Source organism: Poecilia mexicana, unplaced genomic scaffold, assembly GCF_051168715.1.
Source record: "Poecilia mexicana isolate PSO_F unplaced genomic scaffold, ASM5116871v1 scaffold_2, whole genome shotgun sequence".
Taxonomy (NCBI): Eukaryota; Metazoa; Chordata; class Actinopteri; order Cyprinodontiformes; family Poeciliidae; genus Poecilia; species Poecilia mexicana.
The window spans coordinates 43,497,293-43,516,453 of NW_028263371.1; the positions used below are offsets into that span (position 1 = coordinate 43,497,293).

At 37.2% G+C, this 19,161-nt stretch overlaps 1 protein-coding gene across 1 annotated transcript; it reads right to left on the reverse strand.

The window, feature by feature from the left end:
- Nucleotides 1-90: 90 nt before the first annotated feature.
- Nucleotides 91-18,136, reverse strand: slc4a10b (solute carrier family 4 member 10b). The gene is made up of 23 exons (XM_088008313.1): nucleotides 18,125-18,136; nucleotides 17,868-17,997; nucleotides 15,805-16,180; nucleotides 15,229-15,389; nucleotides 14,574-14,759; nucleotides 13,621-13,709; nucleotides 9,477-9,634; nucleotides 9,260-9,347; nucleotides 8,006-8,152; nucleotides 7,822-7,925; nucleotides 6,616-6,790; nucleotides 6,311-6,444; nucleotides 5,463-5,708; nucleotides 5,257-5,362; nucleotides 4,709-4,870; nucleotides 3,919-4,032; nucleotides 3,052-3,213; nucleotides 2,708-2,959; nucleotides 2,512-2,580; nucleotides 2,200-2,373; nucleotides 1,670-1,789; nucleotides 1,490-1,554; nucleotides 91-1,381 (listed from the first exon to the last, which is right to left on the reverse strand). Exons 1-23 carry the CDS (start codon nucleotides 18,134-18,136, stop codon nucleotides 1,306-1,308), a joined length of 3,306 nt encoding a protein of 1,101 aa, XP_087864439.1. The 3' UTR covers nucleotides 91-1,305.
- Nucleotides 18,137-19,161: the final 1,025 nt, after the last annotated feature.

Below are 19,161 nucleotides of genomic sequence, written 5' to 3' on the forward strand. Positions count from 1 at the left end.
TTAGCACAGCGGCCTAAGGTGATATGCGACTAGAGGCCAACGCCAATGTTTGCCGAAACACGCCATATTGACTTGATCGTAAAGCCACAACGTTTTATCATCTTTATTAGGATTTATTTAAGCAGCTATGTACAAGTCCATTTCAGTATACTACAATATCAATGAAACAACTTTTATTTAAGTGGTTACACTCAAAAAGTGAAACATCTTGAATTATTGAGGTTTGCACACTTGTAGTACGGACAATACAATACCTCATAAATACTTTCAAAACAATGTACTACACAAGTCATAGTTTTATTCTCTGAAAAGTTGACAACGGTAAAACATTCGACAGTTAGATGGCTTGATGACTCAGTTAAGAGAAATTTAACACTAAAGATTGAAGAAGTACACCGTCACTAGAGAGCAAAAGACTGTAAGACTTTTTCTCGCATTACAAAATAATCTGCTGAAAAAAAAAACCCAATGAGTATCATCTTAAAACCCACAAAAAATATATATAAATAAACACTTTATGAATAAACACTTTATTACATGGATAGGATAGCGTTGTTTAGGCGTGAGGAGCTATTGCTTGTGCTTTCTAGATTGTATGGTATGTAATTTGGTTAAAAACATATAGATACATAATACGAGTCACAGAAACAGAAAATTGTGCAAATCACATGAAATAATAACTTTGTATTCTTTAAAAGTTTCACAGTTTTATTTGTTTTGAAACCAGACTGTTTTTGTACGATCTTGACGTACGTGTTGTCTTGCAAACAGATTTGATTGTATAAAATCAGAAGGGCTAAAGATGGATCCAGGCCGTCTGCACAGTCCAAACCGGACTTCATTTTTTTCCAACTTTTGGCGTTTTTTGTTTTGTTTTGTTTTGCTTTGTTTTGTTTTTTGCAATCTCATGAAAAAGTTGTTTTATATCTTCATGTTTATGATATTGAAGTTCAACAACAAAGTTAACAAAGCATAAGTGTAATTGCAAAATACATATTTATGTCAAAAGTCCTTAAATTCAGGTGTTCAATCCCTTCCAAGGTCACAAGTGTGTACACTCCATCACCTTGGCATGCAGGCTGCTTCTATAATTTTGTGAAAGAATGGGTCAATCTGAGGAGCTCGATGAATTCTAGTGTGATGCTTTGCCATAACTCCAGTCATGCAATTTCCTCGCAGCTAAATAATCAATCTGAACATTGTTTTTATTCTTTCATTGAAAACTAATTTCCTGCCTTAGCCAAAATTTCTGTAAAAAAGTACAGCCTAATAATGTTGGAAACCTTCATAGATGCTTTATTTTCTTCAGTCGTTGGCATTCCAGGTATTTCCAAACGAGCCTTTTGACATCTCATCTGTGATGTTGATGATGGGTATTCCTCTGTAAAAACAAGAGGGAGAAAATTGTCTAAACATAAAAATAAGACAAAGTTTATTATACAGAAAATGATTCTGTCCACGGAGCTTTTACAATGGCACTATAACTCACTTATATCCCCCCAATGGCACTTGCACAACACCTTCATCTTCTACTAGAATACTCTGCTCTTCTTCCTAAAGGTAAACAATCAGACATTTTAGTGCAGAAAAATGTAAAATGTAGAATTATTTGAATACAGATCTGTAAAAAAAATACAATAAAAAATACGGCCAAAGACAGATCTATCACCTCCTCAGCATCCTCAAGCTTTTTCTTCTTGCTTTCTGGCATGAGATCATCCAGCCAGCTCAGCTCTCGCTTGGTGAAGATACAGTCCATCAACTTCCTAATGAAAACCAGAGCCAAGACCTGCAGAGATGACAAGGTACAACAAAAAAATGGCAGAATAAAACAGAAGAATTACTATGTTGTTGAAATTTATCGAAACAACAGAAACTCTGACACTAAGTAAGAATTAGGAAGATGCATTTTTATAGTTTGGTCACAAAAAGATGATTTACTGTAGCCTGCATCACATCAACATGTGTCTTTAGATGATGTATTTATTAATCAGTGAAAGCAAGTGAAATCATAGGAGTTGCAAAACCTTCAATATTGTCAGATATATGTTCGTTTGCTGACCAAAATGTTTGAAAAATGTAATAAAACGGACACTTACTTTTGGACACTTTTAACCTTTACAGCTCAACGCTTGAAACCATATGACACAAACTGGAGTGGACAGGTAGCATAAATGTCACAACTATCTGTTTACCCACCATCATAGGAAAGACAATGGCAGCCCTGGAGGTCTTGATAACCCACAGAAGAATGAGACAGCTGAGTTGGATTATGGTGAAGAGGTGCACCTTCCTCAGGGGAACATGTCGTAAGTAGACGAAGTCTGGCTGATGCTTGCCTGGCATACCAAACAACGTGAGGCGATCAAAGAACTGCAGGAGATTGACAAAAGATCAAATCTAAGGGTACATTTCTGTCATGGTCCTTGTTGAAATTTTTATCACATTCCACATATTCAATATCTTTCAATCATTTTTTTTTGGTCTAATTTTCCTTCCCTTTTTTTGTACCTGAATGCCTCTTAGAGAAGATGCCCCCATGTAAAGAAAAACTCCATACAACACTGGCATAGGAATAAACTAAGAAAAGCAAAAGAGAAGTTAAGAGAGGTTTGCTTAAAATTAAATTAGAAAACAAGTGAAATGTTACATCAGCCACAAAAAAAAAAAAAAAAAATCACTTCTTGATAAAATGATTTTGTCCCACCTTCAGCACTGACGTCATAAAGACAGAGCTGCCCATGAGCAGGAAGATCATGAGGCCTGTCACGCGTTGCTCCCGGATGCCGAGGAATTTCGGCTGCTCCCCTGGAGCTGAACACTCCGACTCCAGTTTCAGACTGTTAACGTGCGTGATGGAGAGGACGGTGGCTGCCACAAACCACGGCAGTCCCATCACGGAGCACACGCCCAGCATTATCCCGACCATCAGCAAGTCTAGATGGTATCCACAACCTTTCTGGAGGAGGAAAACCAAATAGCAAAAGCTAAGCTGTGTCTTTATTTGATTGGTGCAAAAGTGATGGAAGGTGTACAGGCAGATGAGAATACCTTGAGTTTGTTTTCCTTCCTGTTGATGATGACAGCGGTTATCTGCTGGTCCATGAAGATTAGGATTGTGCAGAGTAGAGCTGGTATAACAGTTATTACTGCTGTCCACCAGGGGTTGGGCCCCAACGGGCTGATGAGCCAACCTCGATCGTCTCTGGTTGGCTGTTGAATCATCAGCACAGTGTCTTGAGCGTTCTGATATGTTCTGTCCTATTACAACCTCAATTTAAATGTTAAGTGGATAATCGTTGTATTTGTTAAGATGTTTTATTTAAATAAAAATCTGAAAAGTGTGATGTGCACTTGTATACTCAACAGTCTTTCCTCAAGCCTACCAAGACATGACCGTCCTCTGAACTGACAGGCCAGGTCAGGGGGAAGCATGCGGCATGTGGAAGAAGACGTTCGGCTCACATGCAAAACATTATGTGTAGTGGAAAACTAACACCACCGTCACCCTGCATATAGAGCCAGACTTATTAAATGATGGTTTTGATCAAAGCATATTCATGTATTAAAATGACTCAGTCAAAGTCCAGATCTGCATTATGTTACTGGGACTGTGTGCAAATGCCTGCCATACGTTTCAGATGTTTATTTGTAAGAAATTGCAGATAGTCATGTGTCATTTTTTTCTTCCAGCAGACACATAGAAGTCATGTTATATTGGTCTTTTACAAAAACAGCAATGAAGGGCATTAAAGTTGGTGGTTATAACAAAGCAAGTCGCTAAAATGTTAATTGTGTTAATTAAGTAGAAGCTTCAGAAAACACACACACACACATATATATATATATAACAATTGGCTGAACATTTTTAAATAAATATGATGTCTTCATAGTCAGAGTCTTATTTTTCCTTCCTACCTTGAACACATTAGGCACCTTCAGTTTGGGGGAGGGGATCCCTAGAGCATAATCAACCAAGACCATGGTGAGAATAGTGATGAACACAGCAAAATCACTGATAATAGACCGCACCTAAAAAAAGAGGGAGAAAATGTTTTTTTTTTTTTGTTTGTATGTTTGTTTGTTTGTTTTTTTTTCACAACTGGTAACAAGCATTTACTAACACAAATTATTTGTGTTATTAATAATAGAAACAGAAACAGGTCTGTTTCTATGACTGGATTTGAGTACATATATATATATAGAGGCGAATTGAATGTTTATGTCTTGCAAAGTATTTTTGTTGTGAATCAGCGAGAATTTAATTTAAAGCTTTTTAGTCTTGTTTTTGAGCAAGTTTCGGAAGATTGTGTTTGGTGTTTTATATTCCAGTGTGCTCTGCAAATAAGACAATATTTTCATTTTGTCTTTGGGTGTTAAAACAATGTACGCATTTCAGAAATGTGCTCACTGACTTCCTATTCTGTGAAAACGACATGAAATGTGTTAATGGCAGGGCCATGTAAAATCAAAGTTGTGCTAATTGTATTTAAGGTTTTGAAAATGTAACTGTAGATTGGCCAAATGCTTGTTAGCAACTTAGAAAATATCAAGCAGTCAACAAAAAACACCAGTGATAAATCTCTTTTTCAGTCACTGCAATGCCCGTGGATTACCACAAGAGTGTAGTGCTGCACTGTGCAACACATTTATCATCACGTTTGAGTCATGATTTTAGTTGCACACTGATTATAACGAGTCACAGTACCTTTGTGGGGAAGTAATTGCTGAACTTGAACTCCTTGAGAAAGGCAGACATGACAACAGTAGAAAAGAAGAGAATGACACACCAGAAGAGAACATCTGGAACATAGGGTCCCTCAGGACCACAAGCGGTCCCCACAAACTCCCCTCTCCTTTCAATGCAATCCTGCAAGTGAGGAAAAGCAGGGCAGAGTTATTGTGACATCAAAGAAATATGCAGGGTTCATGAGCTTTTATGCCAATGAAAACAAAAGTTCTCAGACCGAAAATGTGCTTTTATAATGATTTTAGTGCCCTTTAATCTAATATAATCCAATATAATCCAGCCCACATGTCCTTAATCTCATCTCGTCTCATCCATCTGGATAAGCATGCCACTTTATTAAGCTAAGCAAGCCAAAAATCCTTTTTTTTTACCAGTTGTTTTGTCGGGTAAAATGTTTGTTTGATTTTTTTTTTTTTTTTTTCTTGCTGAAGTCACTGACGTGACCTAAAATTTTGCTTCGGTTTGCTGGAGTGGTTTATAATCTATGAATTGGTAGTTATTCATACCTTCACCTCCAGGGCTTCCCAGTAAATTTCAGAGGCAGTTATGTTGTTGACTTCCCAGAACTTTACGGTGCCATTAGTGGGATCCGAAGGCTCAACACAAGCGCATCTGAAACAGCAAATCAACTTTTTGATCACTTAAATACTCCAAGGAACATTTGCTTAAATTATCACTACAAGAGGCAATTGCAAAAGACATGCATACTAACGAATATGTGGTGAGTTTGTCCAAGTTGTTATTCTTGTTAAAGGGATAGAGTTCCCCCAGGTGCAAAAGTTTCTCCAAGGCTTCATAAATAAAGATGATGCAGATGAGCGAGGCAAACGCTTCCTCTGTGAAACGGGTGATGTAACAAACAAGGGAACTGGCATCTGTGGCCACCAGCAGAATACAGAGAAAAGCTGTCCACAGGCCAATGCAGGTTCTGAGAGACAGATAGGACAAACCGTACTCCCTGGGGAGAGAGAATAAATGGCATTGTTTATTGGTTGTAATGTGGTGAATTTGAGAATTTCATTATCGCGAATATTTTAGAAGCTCAGGGAAGGCAAAACAAAGCAAAATGATTTAGCATGATAACTGACATACAAAAAACTGGTTAATTTCAGAGGCCAAATATCTTATTAAGAGACAGAAAAGCTAATAAAAATCCTTGTAAAATACTATAAATAAATCACAACTAGTCTTTTGAACTGTTTTGTGAAAACAGGATAATGATTTTAAAACACTTTTTTTTTAAGAAAAGGGACATCTAAATCAGAGGAAAAAAAACACTGCAGTACTCTTATTAGCGATATACAAAAAAGAGCCAAATGAGCACACCTATTACTCCCATGAACCTTTGTGCAGGAAATGTGGAAAAGCTTTGGAAAAGTAAACAGGGCAAGAAGATTGGCTTCTCCTCACTTTCCAGAAACTGTCCATCTATTATATTTCATTAAAAAATAATAAATAAATAAATAAATAAATAAATAAATAAATAAATAAATAAATAAATAAATAAATAAATAAATAAATAAATAGGTATGTACTCAATCACATTTTAAAAGAGCATACTTGCAGAATTTAAAAAGTATCTTTTCAAACACCAGCACAGGGCCCGTGCTTCCCAAAATGGTGAGGGGCTGCCCAGCACACAGCGAATAGGCTATTCCTGTCAGTGACGCGCCAAACAGTGACTCAATTGCACTCTAGAGATTAGAAAGAAAAAACACAGACAGTATTCATGTAAACGTATTGAAACAGTTCTTATCCTGCTAAAATTCAAATACTTTGTAATTAAATGTAGAGAAATTATTTTTTTTAAGCTGTTTACTTGGCAGAGCTTTAATAACAAGCAATACAAAAATATCTTAACTTACTATTCTTCCCTCTGTTGCCTCGCCCAGCAGTCCTCCAAAGGTGATGACAGGGGACATGCAGGCACAGTAAAGGAACAAGAAAGAGGCAACACACTGCAAGCTAATAGCATCAGAGTAATCTGACAGGTAGTGGGGGGCCTTGCGCTTGATGTCCAGAATAAGGCCACCAAACCACCTAAGGAAAAATTACAATATATATATATATTGATTTATCAGTATTATGAACAAACATTTATTTTTTTTTAATCCTAAAGTTATTTTTCCCCAGGCCCTCCTTCAAACGATAAGTTCTTGGCTTAGTGTGACAGGCTCTATGATGAAAATGTAGAGCTGCAAATAGAGATCAGACAAAAAAAAAGTTGTTGCTATGGAAACCACTTCCAGACAGAACTGCAGCTCAAGTTTCTCCAGAAATAGTTGTGCTGCGGTAGACTTGGCTTTTGAGGAAAGATGTTATTTTTTTGTAATGTTTTTCAGCTTGATTTCAAAAAGAATTTGCAGAAATATCAGAAATATTCCAAAATATTCCAAAATTATATTTTTTATTTTATCTGAGAAGGTTTGGCTGCACGGTGGCATAGTTGGCAGCACTGTTGACCTGCAGCAAGAAGATCCTGAATTTGAATCCAGACCTGGGGTCTTTTTGCATGGAGTTTGGATGGTTTCCCTGTGCATGTGTGGGTTCTGTCTGGGTACTCCTTCGTTACCCCATAGTCCAAAAAAATAACTGTTCGGGCAAATGGTCTCTAAATGGTCTTAAGGTGAGAGTGTGTGCAGTTGTTTGTCCTATATCTCTGTGTTGTTCTTCAGTGAACTGGCACCCTGCTCAGGGAATACACTGCCTTTCACCCAATGACTGCTGGAGATAGACACCAGCCCCCCTAGGACCTCACAAGGATAAGTTCATACAGCCAATGGATGGATGGATGGAAAATGTTTTACTTCAGTGTCTACTCATTATGCTTCAAATTTGATTTAAATTACAGAGACTGCAAAACCTTCTCTCGCAGTGAACCAAGTTTCATCGATCTCCTTCTCAATAGATTGTTACAAAAATGAATGATCAGAAAAGCGAATGAATGGATGAGTATTTTATTAATACCAGATTAAATACTCTGACTTTAGAAAATAATATCTAAAAAAAAATAAAAAAAAATAGACAGGCAGATGCCAAGTGCAGTTCATGACAATGATATTTCTGAATACCTTCCGGTACGCTGCAGTTCTGGACCACCATGGCCACTGTCTTCATCCTCCTCCTCACCCTCCACTAAACCATTAGGTAAAAGGTTGCTTTTCTTTCTCTTTTCCTGTTTGATTAATAGCAGGAGATTTACTATCATGTCAAACTGTCTTTAATTTCAATGTGTAAAACAAAATTTGCACCAACCTGAGAAGGTACATTTTTTGGTGGCTCTATGCGTATTGATGGATCCCATTCTCCTGGAGGCAGGACAGTCACTTGATCAAGGAATTCATCAATCCCAGCAATAAGGTCATTCCGGTCTTTAGCTTTGTAGGCAACATCATGGAAAACCTGGACAGAAAGAAAACAATCTATTTTCTTTTCTTTTGGTGATCATATAAATGAGATTTTATTTAAGCTAATCCTCTCTAGTTCAGAATGTAGGGTTGTGGTCTTGAAGGAAGGTGAACCCCTGCACACTCCCAGGTCTATTTGTGGGTTCTCAGGTTTTCTTTCGGTATTCTTCTAAATCATTTTCTCGTCAACCCAAAGTGCTTTCCACGTTGATGCTGATACCACCATGTTTTACTGTTTTAGCATGGTATGTCTGGGGTGATGTGCAGACCTGTACTCTGGGGTGAGTACAGGTCGGTTTATAAACCAAATTCTCACATTTGAGGTGTGGACTTCTTCAACTCCTCCAGAGTGACCCTGGGCCTGCTGGTGCTTTTCTGTTTCTGTTTTTGTCTTTGTAGGTTGGTATTGCTGCCATTTTCAGATGATAGACTGAACAGTGGATCCACTAGATGTTTCGGAAATTCTTTTGTAAACATCTTTAAACATATTGACAACTTTCTTTTACCTTACATGCCTTTCTGATTTGCTATTAGACCTTTTCTGAACACATACTGAGAATGAATTTGATGCAGGTGGACTCGTTTTTGTTGTTGTTGGTTACACTGGGTTTTAATTATGTAAGTAAGAGCAAAGCTCATCATAATTCTTATTTGAAAATGATTTGGTGCACCATCTAGGTGAATCCTGCATGGATACAACAAATAAATTACCTTGCTTGACCCTAACAATGTGAAACTGCCCCTATTTATAACAGGTTTCTGCATATTTTTATTCAGCGAGTGCATCTTTTTTAGAACCAACTTCAGTCTGGATCTGTTTTTCTTTCACAGATCCAGTCTTGGAGGATGACAACACAAATTCTGGACAAAATGGAGCACATGAGGCCTGACTAATCGCCAAAAGCAAGTTATGAAAGCTCTGAGCTGTGCTTCACACTTCGAAATGTTCCACCACTTTAGGGTTTGTTCTGAGTTCGACTGAGCTGTGAATTTATTCAAAGTGCAGAAAATCTGAGAGTGACATCTGACTAGCATTTCACCAAACTGTATAATTATGTAAAATATGGGATTGTGATGTATATAGGCTTCAGCGACCCCTTACCTCATCGGTCATAAGAGTTGCTATGGACCTCCCAATCTCATGATACTGAGCTCCCCTACCCAAAGGCCCCAGCAGAATAAATAGAAACCTAAAGGCAAAAAATAAATAAAAATGAACACCTTGAAATTGAAAACAAGTCATGGATGATCAACAGTGGCTGCTTATTGAACAAGTAATGTCAAATATGGTTCAGAAGCTGAATGAGTGTTTCAGAAACCTTGTGGCAATTGGGACTTCAGCCAACCCGTTTAGCAGGACTGCAGGGGAAAGGCGAACAAATGCCACGACTGGCTTGTTCAGAAACTCGAGCTCTCCCACCAGCACATTACAGGCCTCCGCCCCCGGCGGGATCTTTTTCATGAAATGAAGATCTATCTGGAAAAAAAGGATAAAAGGTGCAACATTCCACATGGTTCAGCTATGCAGCTCTAACTATAATCCTAAGAGTACCAAGTGCATTCACAGGAAGAGGTTTTTATTTACAGTTTATCCTCCCGTAAATCCATAAATGTATGAGTTTACCCATTTCCCAGTCTGAATTTAATCCAGCTGTGCTAGATTTGTTTGTTCCAGCATTCAAATAGGGCACAGATGTGTGAATGAAATATTACAAAAGAGCATGCAAATATAGGTTATAACTTAATCCATTGCATAATAACTCATAAGAGCCAGTAAGCTAAAAAAAAAAATTAAGATTCACAGATATGAATAAAAGCCAGCCAGAAATCCTTTCTTTTTTATTAAAGGTGTTGATTTTTGTGTGATAATTTCATGAGGACGACAAATGCCCACTGGAGTGTTATTTGTTCCCTCATTCAGATGATGCATCTCTAGATAACAACAATTACCAGTGGGAGCTTTGTTTTTTTTATCATTTATTATTTTCTGTTTCTTAAAGAGATTTTTTTGAATATAAATTAAAACTTGACTATATGAATAATAACGTAGTTTGTCCTGAAATGTAGAATTTCTTCAAAAATTGACAGAATGTGAATTTATTTTCTCAGTCATTTCTGGGATATAAATATACAACCATAAAACTCAATCACTTCTTTACAATAGTTTCTGTGAATGTAAAACAGAAGCATAAAATGCACTGCCACAACATATTGCGATCTTATTTTTATTTTATTTTTTCATTAATGCATGTGTTTGACTTTTCTAATACCTAACATGGTAATAATCCTAATCCCTCACTCGGTGGTTTTCTATGAAAGATAACCTCCTATTAATTTTTCGGAATGCACAGTTGCGTAACAGTCTGATCGTGTTTGGTGTTTATCCCCCATATTTCGCTTTGAAAATTTTAACAAAGACTCAAAGTGTGCTAAAAGTACCTACAATGAGTAAATCGGTTAATCAAAGAACACTGGAAGTTCAACAGGAAACCCAGGATGATTTTCTGCACACATATTTAATCCCATGAAACCATACGCTCTTTTATTAATTTTATATAATTAAAAATAATTCTCAGAAATTATCAAGAAAGTTGATTTAAATTATCAGCTTTTTAATATGAATTGACTATGCATTTTAAAAGTATTTAAATATGAAGAAATTAAATACATTTTTGAAACATCAGATCTGTAATCTGCGTGTGCAGCCTAACATGCTGACCAGTTTTATAGGGAGAATGTGTAATAACATGGTCAAAATACTGCTGAAATTATTCTCCCATTTTTTTAATTCTACATTTTAATTTAATGCTTTGGAAATTGACAGTTTAATGGCCCTATATGGTTGCATGATTATTATCCCTGTTAATCAGAAAACTGGACTTTTAAATCTGACCTGCCCTTCTGTTGGAGCTGAATAACGGTTTGGTGGATTTTTAATAGAAGAGCAAAGACATTATAGCAATGCCAAAGATGAGTCCAACAAAAAATAAACACCTGAAATGATGAAGAGCAAGTTGAGGAAAAACTACCAAGGAGTTAAGAAAAAACAGCAGCCCTTTACCCTTGGAAATGATTACTGGAGGTAATCATTCCCAACATCCAAGGATTGAAAACAGGCTACCGATGAAGTTGACTGATGGAGAGAACTGAAGTAAAAATACAGAAAAATAACTTCTAATTATGAAAAAGGAAATACAGGGATACCAAAACAGAGTATGACTAAACACAAAAGTGGCTAGAAATATAAGACCCAAAGTGACAAGTGTTTGCTTTAATCATAATGTGTTCCAAAAAACATCCTCTAAAGAGAATAAAAAATTAATAAACAGAATAAACATAATTTTCACCAAAATGAGTCTTTAAACATCTGCAAGAAATGTCAAACGGTATTTAACAACATGAGAGGAAAAAGTGTTGCTTTTCTTTTAGCAGAAAACTATTGCAGTTCCTTTCAGCAGACTACCAAATAAAATTATGAAACTGCAAATTTGCTTAAAAAGTAAAAGGGGTGAAGGAAAAACAATGAAATGCAGCAGTTTATACCTGATTTACCAAATGAAACTATCAAAACAGGTAAATTAAACAAAAAGTGATGTTTTACTGAATTATCAGTAAAACATCACATTTCCTCATCAGTTTGACAGTGTTGCATTATTTAGTATGCTTGGGAAAACAATATGGGTTATTTAGGATTTTTAGGAAATTGCTAGGATTGAAAGATTGCTCAGTATTTTGTTGCTTATTCCAGTGGTTATTTGATTTCCTCTGAATTCACAGAGTGTTTTCATTTTTTCAATTTTTTTTTTTTGGTGTGGACTTTTATTGGCTTTCGGATTTCCCGAATTTGAGTGCTTTTTGGAGTAGGTCATTCTGGCTTTTAATCTGTCTGTCTGCTGTCAGCATTTGGGTTCTTTTTTTCTCTCTCTCTAGCGACAGATGGTCTGTAAAATGCAGGTTAAAAAAAATGGGTAATTTCGCCATTAACTTCTCATTTTGTTTCACTGTAAAAATATAGAACCAAATGTAACTTCATGGTCTGAACTTGTCCCTTTCTGATAAAAATATTTAATGGAACTCAAACACCGTATCTTTCTTAGATTCTTAGAAGATTGAAATTATGGGTTAATCAAAAACTTTCTTAGCTTGTTAATAAAACAGTAAAAGCTGAAGAAAACACATTCATATTTTGTAAGCTGTGATATAAAAAATGCAACTTCTTTTGGGAGATAAATTAGGACATACCTTTTTTTTAATCCCAGAATCTCACACAGGTGTATTACATAAGTTACATATTATAGAAATATCATCACTCAATATTTTTGAAGGTGCTCTCTGTTTGTTTGTTTTAAACATCAGACATTTAGTGTGATGATGCGTTCCTAACTGTTGAAGTGAGAATGAACACCAAACTCTGAAAGAGTTTTTGAGGACTACAGGAACAGAAATATTGTTGCAGCTTATGAACTCTCAAAATCATTTTTATTCAGTCGTTCCACAGTACAGAAAATATTCTAAAAGTAAGATAAATTCAACATAACCATGGTGGTGTCTTGGTCTCGTCGCCCAAGCACGGTCACCAACAGAAAACCACAAAATGCTGAAAGAAGTCTCCAAATAAGTTGTTTGGATGTCGATTTTTTTTTTTTGCAGCAGGACCTGATGATTTTCCATCATGAATTCCATCAGGTGACGGACGACTAAAGAAACCCTTTGAAGTTACTTCATGCAAATGGACTGACTGATAGGGTGTCCTAACTTTTTCTTTGTTTAGTACACAGCTTTTGGTTAATATCTTTTGTTTGATGACTAAAACATGGTATATTTTTGTGTTAACTTTTATTAATTCCTGGTCTTTAATTTCTTTTTAAATAATTAGCTTTGATAATGCGAACATTTCTGTAAAAGAAATTGATATGTATTGAGGTGTCCCAGTTCTTTTTAACATGACAGCTTGTGCCAAATTTATATTTTTTTATTAAAATCATGTCAGTTATGCATCTAAACTCACACCATCATCCATACATGTTTTAAGGACTTTGTGCTGAAGTGCATGGAAATTTTGGGTATAATAATTCTCTCTTTTTGCCTTCAGTTGTAATAAGTGGTGTCTGTTTCTTAGAAGAAATACTTGAGAAAAAAATTACAGTAGATAAATGTTCTACTTTGCTGTTATTTACAGTTTTAGTAATTATTCAGGTATTACATTTAATTGGAAGTCGCATCGTGTCAGAAACACAATTGTGGCTAAGAGACTAAACCCTCAACCCTAATTTTAGAACCTACAGTGAGAAGTGAAGGGCAAAAAAAACTCGACTCAAAATCATCTGTCACAATTACTAAACTTTCTTTTTGTGAGGCTGTATGTTGGGAACAGTTGTACCAACCATACCAGCCTGTCTCCAGTTTTCCAACACTTTTCACAAGCAGCCACAACAAAACTATATACACTTCCAATGTACATACCTTGCTAAAGTCCACAGCACTGTTCTCTCTGCTGATGTCCCCTTTGCCGTCAGGACCCGCTAATTGAGACTGAGATGCTGTCAGCTGACCTGGCCAAACCATTGAAATATTCAAAGTATTATATAAATGACGTCCTTGAAATATTTACAACTGGGCAATTTACATATAAACTTTTACATTAGATTCTCGGATTTAGGAGCAACCAATTATAATGTAGTTTGCAAAGGGAAAACCACCTGCTGACTCGAGGTTTCTGTTTTTACGTGTCTTCCCAGAAGTAACAACTGATGGAGTTATCACAGTCAATTTGATGCACAAAAATACTGCTGACTTTAACATTCCTTTTTGTCTTTTTCTCTTTTCTATCTTCTCAACTCATAACTGGTGGCAGAAGGTGACCACTCATACTGAACCTGCCCTCTACTGTATGTTGTTTCTTGTTAAAATCAAGTGGCTTCTCTCCACTGTCACCACATGCTTCTTTGCGATGAGAGATTTCCACAAAGTCAGCACCTCAATTTGACAACTGGGATGGCATTAAACCCACATTTGACTAAATCCCTTTAGAACTGGATTTAACTGGACTATATATGATTGGCTCTCAATAACTGAATTCTTTTGGGATCAATTGGATTTACTTGAATTAAATTTGAACCTAAACTATAATATTAAAATTTTGTTTTAAATACCAGCTGCCTCAAACCTTTTGTGATGGCCTAAAGCCAAAAACACAAAATAAACCAAGCAAAACAAAAACAAAAGCAATTTTGTGTTTTTTTTTTGTCTGTTTGTTTGTTTTAATCAGTGCTCTTTTAAATAATTGGCTTTTGTGAAATCCTCAATTGGAAATTCATTCTTTTAGTTAATAATAAAAAAGTTACTTTACGGGACAGTGTCTTTAAGATATTCTAAAACTGAAGTATGCAGAGGTTTGTGCTTATTTGGTTTCTCACCATTCTTGTCCAGATGGAGCTCTGACGCCCGCCGGCCCATGTCGGCGATGGAGCGTACAATCGGCAGGCGGTTAGCCAGCTTCTTCTGGTTCTGGTGATGGTGTTGCTTCAAGAGAGTTTCACGCACCTTCTTTCTGAGGTCATCTCCCAGTGGTGAGTATAACTCTTGGTGATCCAAGACCATTTCTGAGGAGCAAAACAAAAGCAAAATGCCTTTATCTGAGACGCCTGGGCTAAATGCAAAGCAGCTTTTCCAGTCGTTAAACCAGCATGTTGTGACCGTCTTTGTTAAGAATCTGGATTGCCAGCATTAAGGTGCATCAATATAAAAATGCATCCCATTTAAAACTTTTCCCAAAAACAACAGGTTAGATATGGGTGTGTTGTTGCTAATTACCAATGTTTTTTAGGTTTCTTTAAAAAAAAAAAAAGAAGATTTATAGTGCAGTTGGAGTTAAGAGAAGAATTCACCTAATTGGTAATTCTCCCAATATTACAAACATTAAACAATAAGATATGCCCAAAGTTCCAGGATTACACACTAAAAGTAAGCTTCCTAAAAATATAAATTTTATTTTTTTCTTTATTTTCTTTCTAGAGAGATTTAAAAATATAACAAAAGCCAGAACTAACAAAATCACATTGCCTTAATCACCTGCAATCTCTTCAATGCTATTTGCCCTCATGTCAAGCAGAACAGTGCCATTAATGATGCAGCTTCGCAGCTCAAACAGACTGTGGAGAGACAGCGTGGCGACGTAGGGTTTGCTCCATCGCTCTCCCCCGTCCTCTACATCCTCCTCAAACTTCAGCCACCTGTAAGAAGAGTTTGAGTTGCCATCAAGTGCTGCCAGCAGACGGCAAACTGGTCGGCCATCTGTTCTAGGCGCAAAAGCAACACTCGTTCATTCTGGGGGCCCTCACATGTAGCTCTCATTTCTCCTTTTCCCTGTCAGCTTCACTCATTTACTCTCCTCCCTTATTGCTTTTTACCAGGGTATCAATGTAAATAAAATATGTCTTATTTACCATGTCAAGAGTACACCATCATTTTATAGAGGTGTCTGATAAAATATAGGGAAATCATGTGAAAATACTAAACAAGTTGCTGAAACACAAACATTAAACATAATCTGCAATCTGCATTTCTCACAGATCGCTACCATGACTGCTCATGCTCGCAACCTCTGGGGATTTCTAAATTTTGCTACATTAAGATCACTAACATCACCTGGCACTTTCCCTCCACTCCGAGTCCTCTCCATCTCTCAGACAGATCTCATCCATCTCCGTGAAGAGGTCATGGGGGATGTGTTCCTCATCATCGTCTTCTGCCCCCAGCAGGAACTGAACCCGCTGGGAGGGAGTGTCTGGCAGGGATTGCAATGAACCGTAAGACAAATCCAAATGACAGCAGACACATATTTTTGAAAGGCTGCTCTCGTGGCCTATACCGTAATTTGGAGACTCTCTTCCCTCCACCAAGGGAAGGGTTCGCTCTCTGCTCCTCCTCCAATGTTTTTTCCCATGGTGACGATGCCTGTGATGGCTACGATTCCTGGTACTGCCTAAAGGGACATGGACCCCAATGTAGAGAGTCCTGTGACCTGGAGACAAATACCAAAGTGGTTAATTCAGGAAGAATAAACTATTTTAGTTTGGAATAACTGATGCATTTCTGATTGATGCATGTGACTCATTTCAATAATTACTGGCACAGCTGGACTTAGTGGAAAACCATGCTTGCAAAAGCTTAATAATTCAGGGCCTCCCTTGATGTATTTTACCTAATCAGGACTGATCTGCTGGCTGATTTGTTTTTAAACCAGTTTGCTGTATCCATAGAGGAATTCTGGGCTTCTGCTTTGCTGACATAAGCAAAGTTTTTGATGATAAAGATTACTGTCTCATGGCATGTGTGGCTGTTCAGGGGCAATGAAACAATGGCTGCAAATCATGCAGATAGCTCATTTAACTTCTTGTCTTTCTTGTTTGTTCCACCACTATGTCACATGAAGCTTGTGCGTACAGAAATACACTCCACTGATATTGTTATGTCATTATACCCAACAATGTAATGTGATGGTAATACATTTTGAACAGTTGTTGGAATCTATTACAGATAAGTTGTTAATCTACAAAGGTCATGCATATAATTATGACCACCAGCCTAATAATATAAATGACAAAGTGGCAAATGTGCTGTACTTGTATAGCGCTTTATCAAGTCCAGAGGTCCCCAAAGCACTTTTGCACTACATCCATTTATTGCGTGAGACGTTCTTTGCTACCAAAACAACCCTAGTGGAGCATGGAGGAGTCACTGACCATAACAGATCCCCGAATGTGTGCTGTGGTATCTAGTACCAAAATGTTAACATTGCATCCTTCAAGTAAGTTGCAAGGTCTTCAGCAAACTGAGCTACAGTAGCCCTACTGCTGTAACGTACCACAGAGAAAAGGTTCCACCGTGACACTGTCGTCAAGTTACCACTGTTCCTTTACTGGACCAGTTTTGAATGATACTAAGCAAAGCAGACCGGAAATGCCCAATAAGGACTAAAAGATTTGGAGATGCTCCGACTAAGTCATTTTGGCATATCAATCTGGTCAGTGTCAAATTAATCTTTATGCTTCCCCATTTTTCCTGCTTCTAATTCATCCACTAACCACCAGCACCATGACGAAGAGGTCATGAGCGTCATTCTCTCTACCTGTCATTTAGCTCTGTCTGATTAATGCATGTGTAACTGCTGTAGTGCTACTCTGTGATCTACTGAAGCAATGCAACTCTGACAATCTTTAATAAGTTTTTTTTTTTTTTTTTTTTTTCCAAAATGGACATGTATGTTCTCTAAGCTGTTCCTGGAAGTCTGGTGCACCCTAGCAGGAGGTTGGTGTTGTTATCTCTCTGCACAAATGATCTAAAGGTTGTATTGTTAAAGGAAAGAAAGATTAACTATTAACAATAATTCAGAAACAAGCTGAGCTGACGCTTCAGAGGCCTCTATTGTTATCTTATTCTGCAGATAGAGAACATTCGCCACGGCTTCTAGTCATCCTAATTTGCTCAGTCCCACCATTTGTAACTTTGTTTAGAGTCGCTTTGTCTTTCTTTGAGCGATCATGAAATTACTGATGCAAACTGAGCTCACCCACAGCTTCTGCCTCCTACTCTGCTCCTCTCTTAACAGCAAAAAAAAAAAAAAGCTGTCAAGAGGGAAAGCAGCAGTTGTTAGGACGGAGTGGGTGGACTCAGCTGCAGGAGCTTGCTGCTTTCTGCTTTTTTGTTACCTTCAAAATCCTCCTGCTCAAAGTTGGCCCTCTGCTGGGACCGCGTTCCTCCCTGATCCACCACTGCCTCATCGTCATTCCTCTGTGAGGAAAAGGCACAAAAACAATCCTCAAAAAGACAACAAAAAAGCTAGTTTTCAACTCACATTTGTACAAATTAAACATGAAGAGACATATGAAAAAAAAAATGCAACTCCTATAATGCAGCTGGGAAAACAGCATCAAATAAAATCTTTGTTGACATGGTGTTCCCTTACAGTTGAGGGCATTATGAACAAACACATTATCCCCCCTTTGGAAAGCGCAGTTGCCTTGGAAACTAATTGCATGTCTTTATGTTGAAAAGAAATGGTCCAAACAGAACACTTGTTTAGATTAGAACCATATAATACCCACCAACAGTTTACTTCTGTTTAATTCTGCTGATGAAACTTGACTTGGTGTGATATGTACTGCTAAAGCAGTCTAATCTCAGCTTATTTAAAAAAAAAACACTTATTTGAACAAGTCTGTGTTCTTCTTATCTTCTTTTTTACGTGACATATTTAATAAAAGTCTTTCTCTTTGAGCTAACCTTTGGTTGGCTTTTGAAAAATCCTCAAAGGACGAGTAAAATAATGATTGATGAGCTGCAACATCTCATTTTATTTTCCATGTAATTAAAAATAAAATAATAATAATAAAAAAAAAAAGAACAGAAGACATTGGGTGGGACATTTGCCTGGTGCATCGGACCAGAACTGACCAGGGAGAGTTCAGTTTTTTTGTCCTATATTATGTACTTCGTCCCACCCTCGGACAATTGAGCCTCAAAGCTATCCATCCTTCTCTCCAGCTGAAAAACCTGCTTTAGAAACTGAGTAGTTGGGACTGTTTTCCGCATAAACAAACACCCATGAAATTCTGACCAATCACACAATAGCTTTGCATGTAGTGCAAAATGTTCATCAGAGTGATTGTAGGGGTGGTTGACATAATGCTGAGAACAAAATCATCTGATTTTTATCAAACAACTTTTGTCAATGAGAAGTAATTTCAGCAGATGGGCTTGACCATGCAGGGCCCTTTGATCATTTGTAGAGTAATCGTTTGCTGCAGTCACAGCTGCACATCTTTTGGGGCATGTAGCTTTGCACATCTAGAGACACAAGCTTTTGCCCATTCCTTGTAAAATAGCTTAAGCTCAGTCAGATTGGATGTGGAGCTTCTGTGAATGGGAGTCTTGTACCACAAACTCTCAATTAAATGCAGGTCTGAAATTTGAATGGGCCTACGTCCATCATCCTCTCAATTC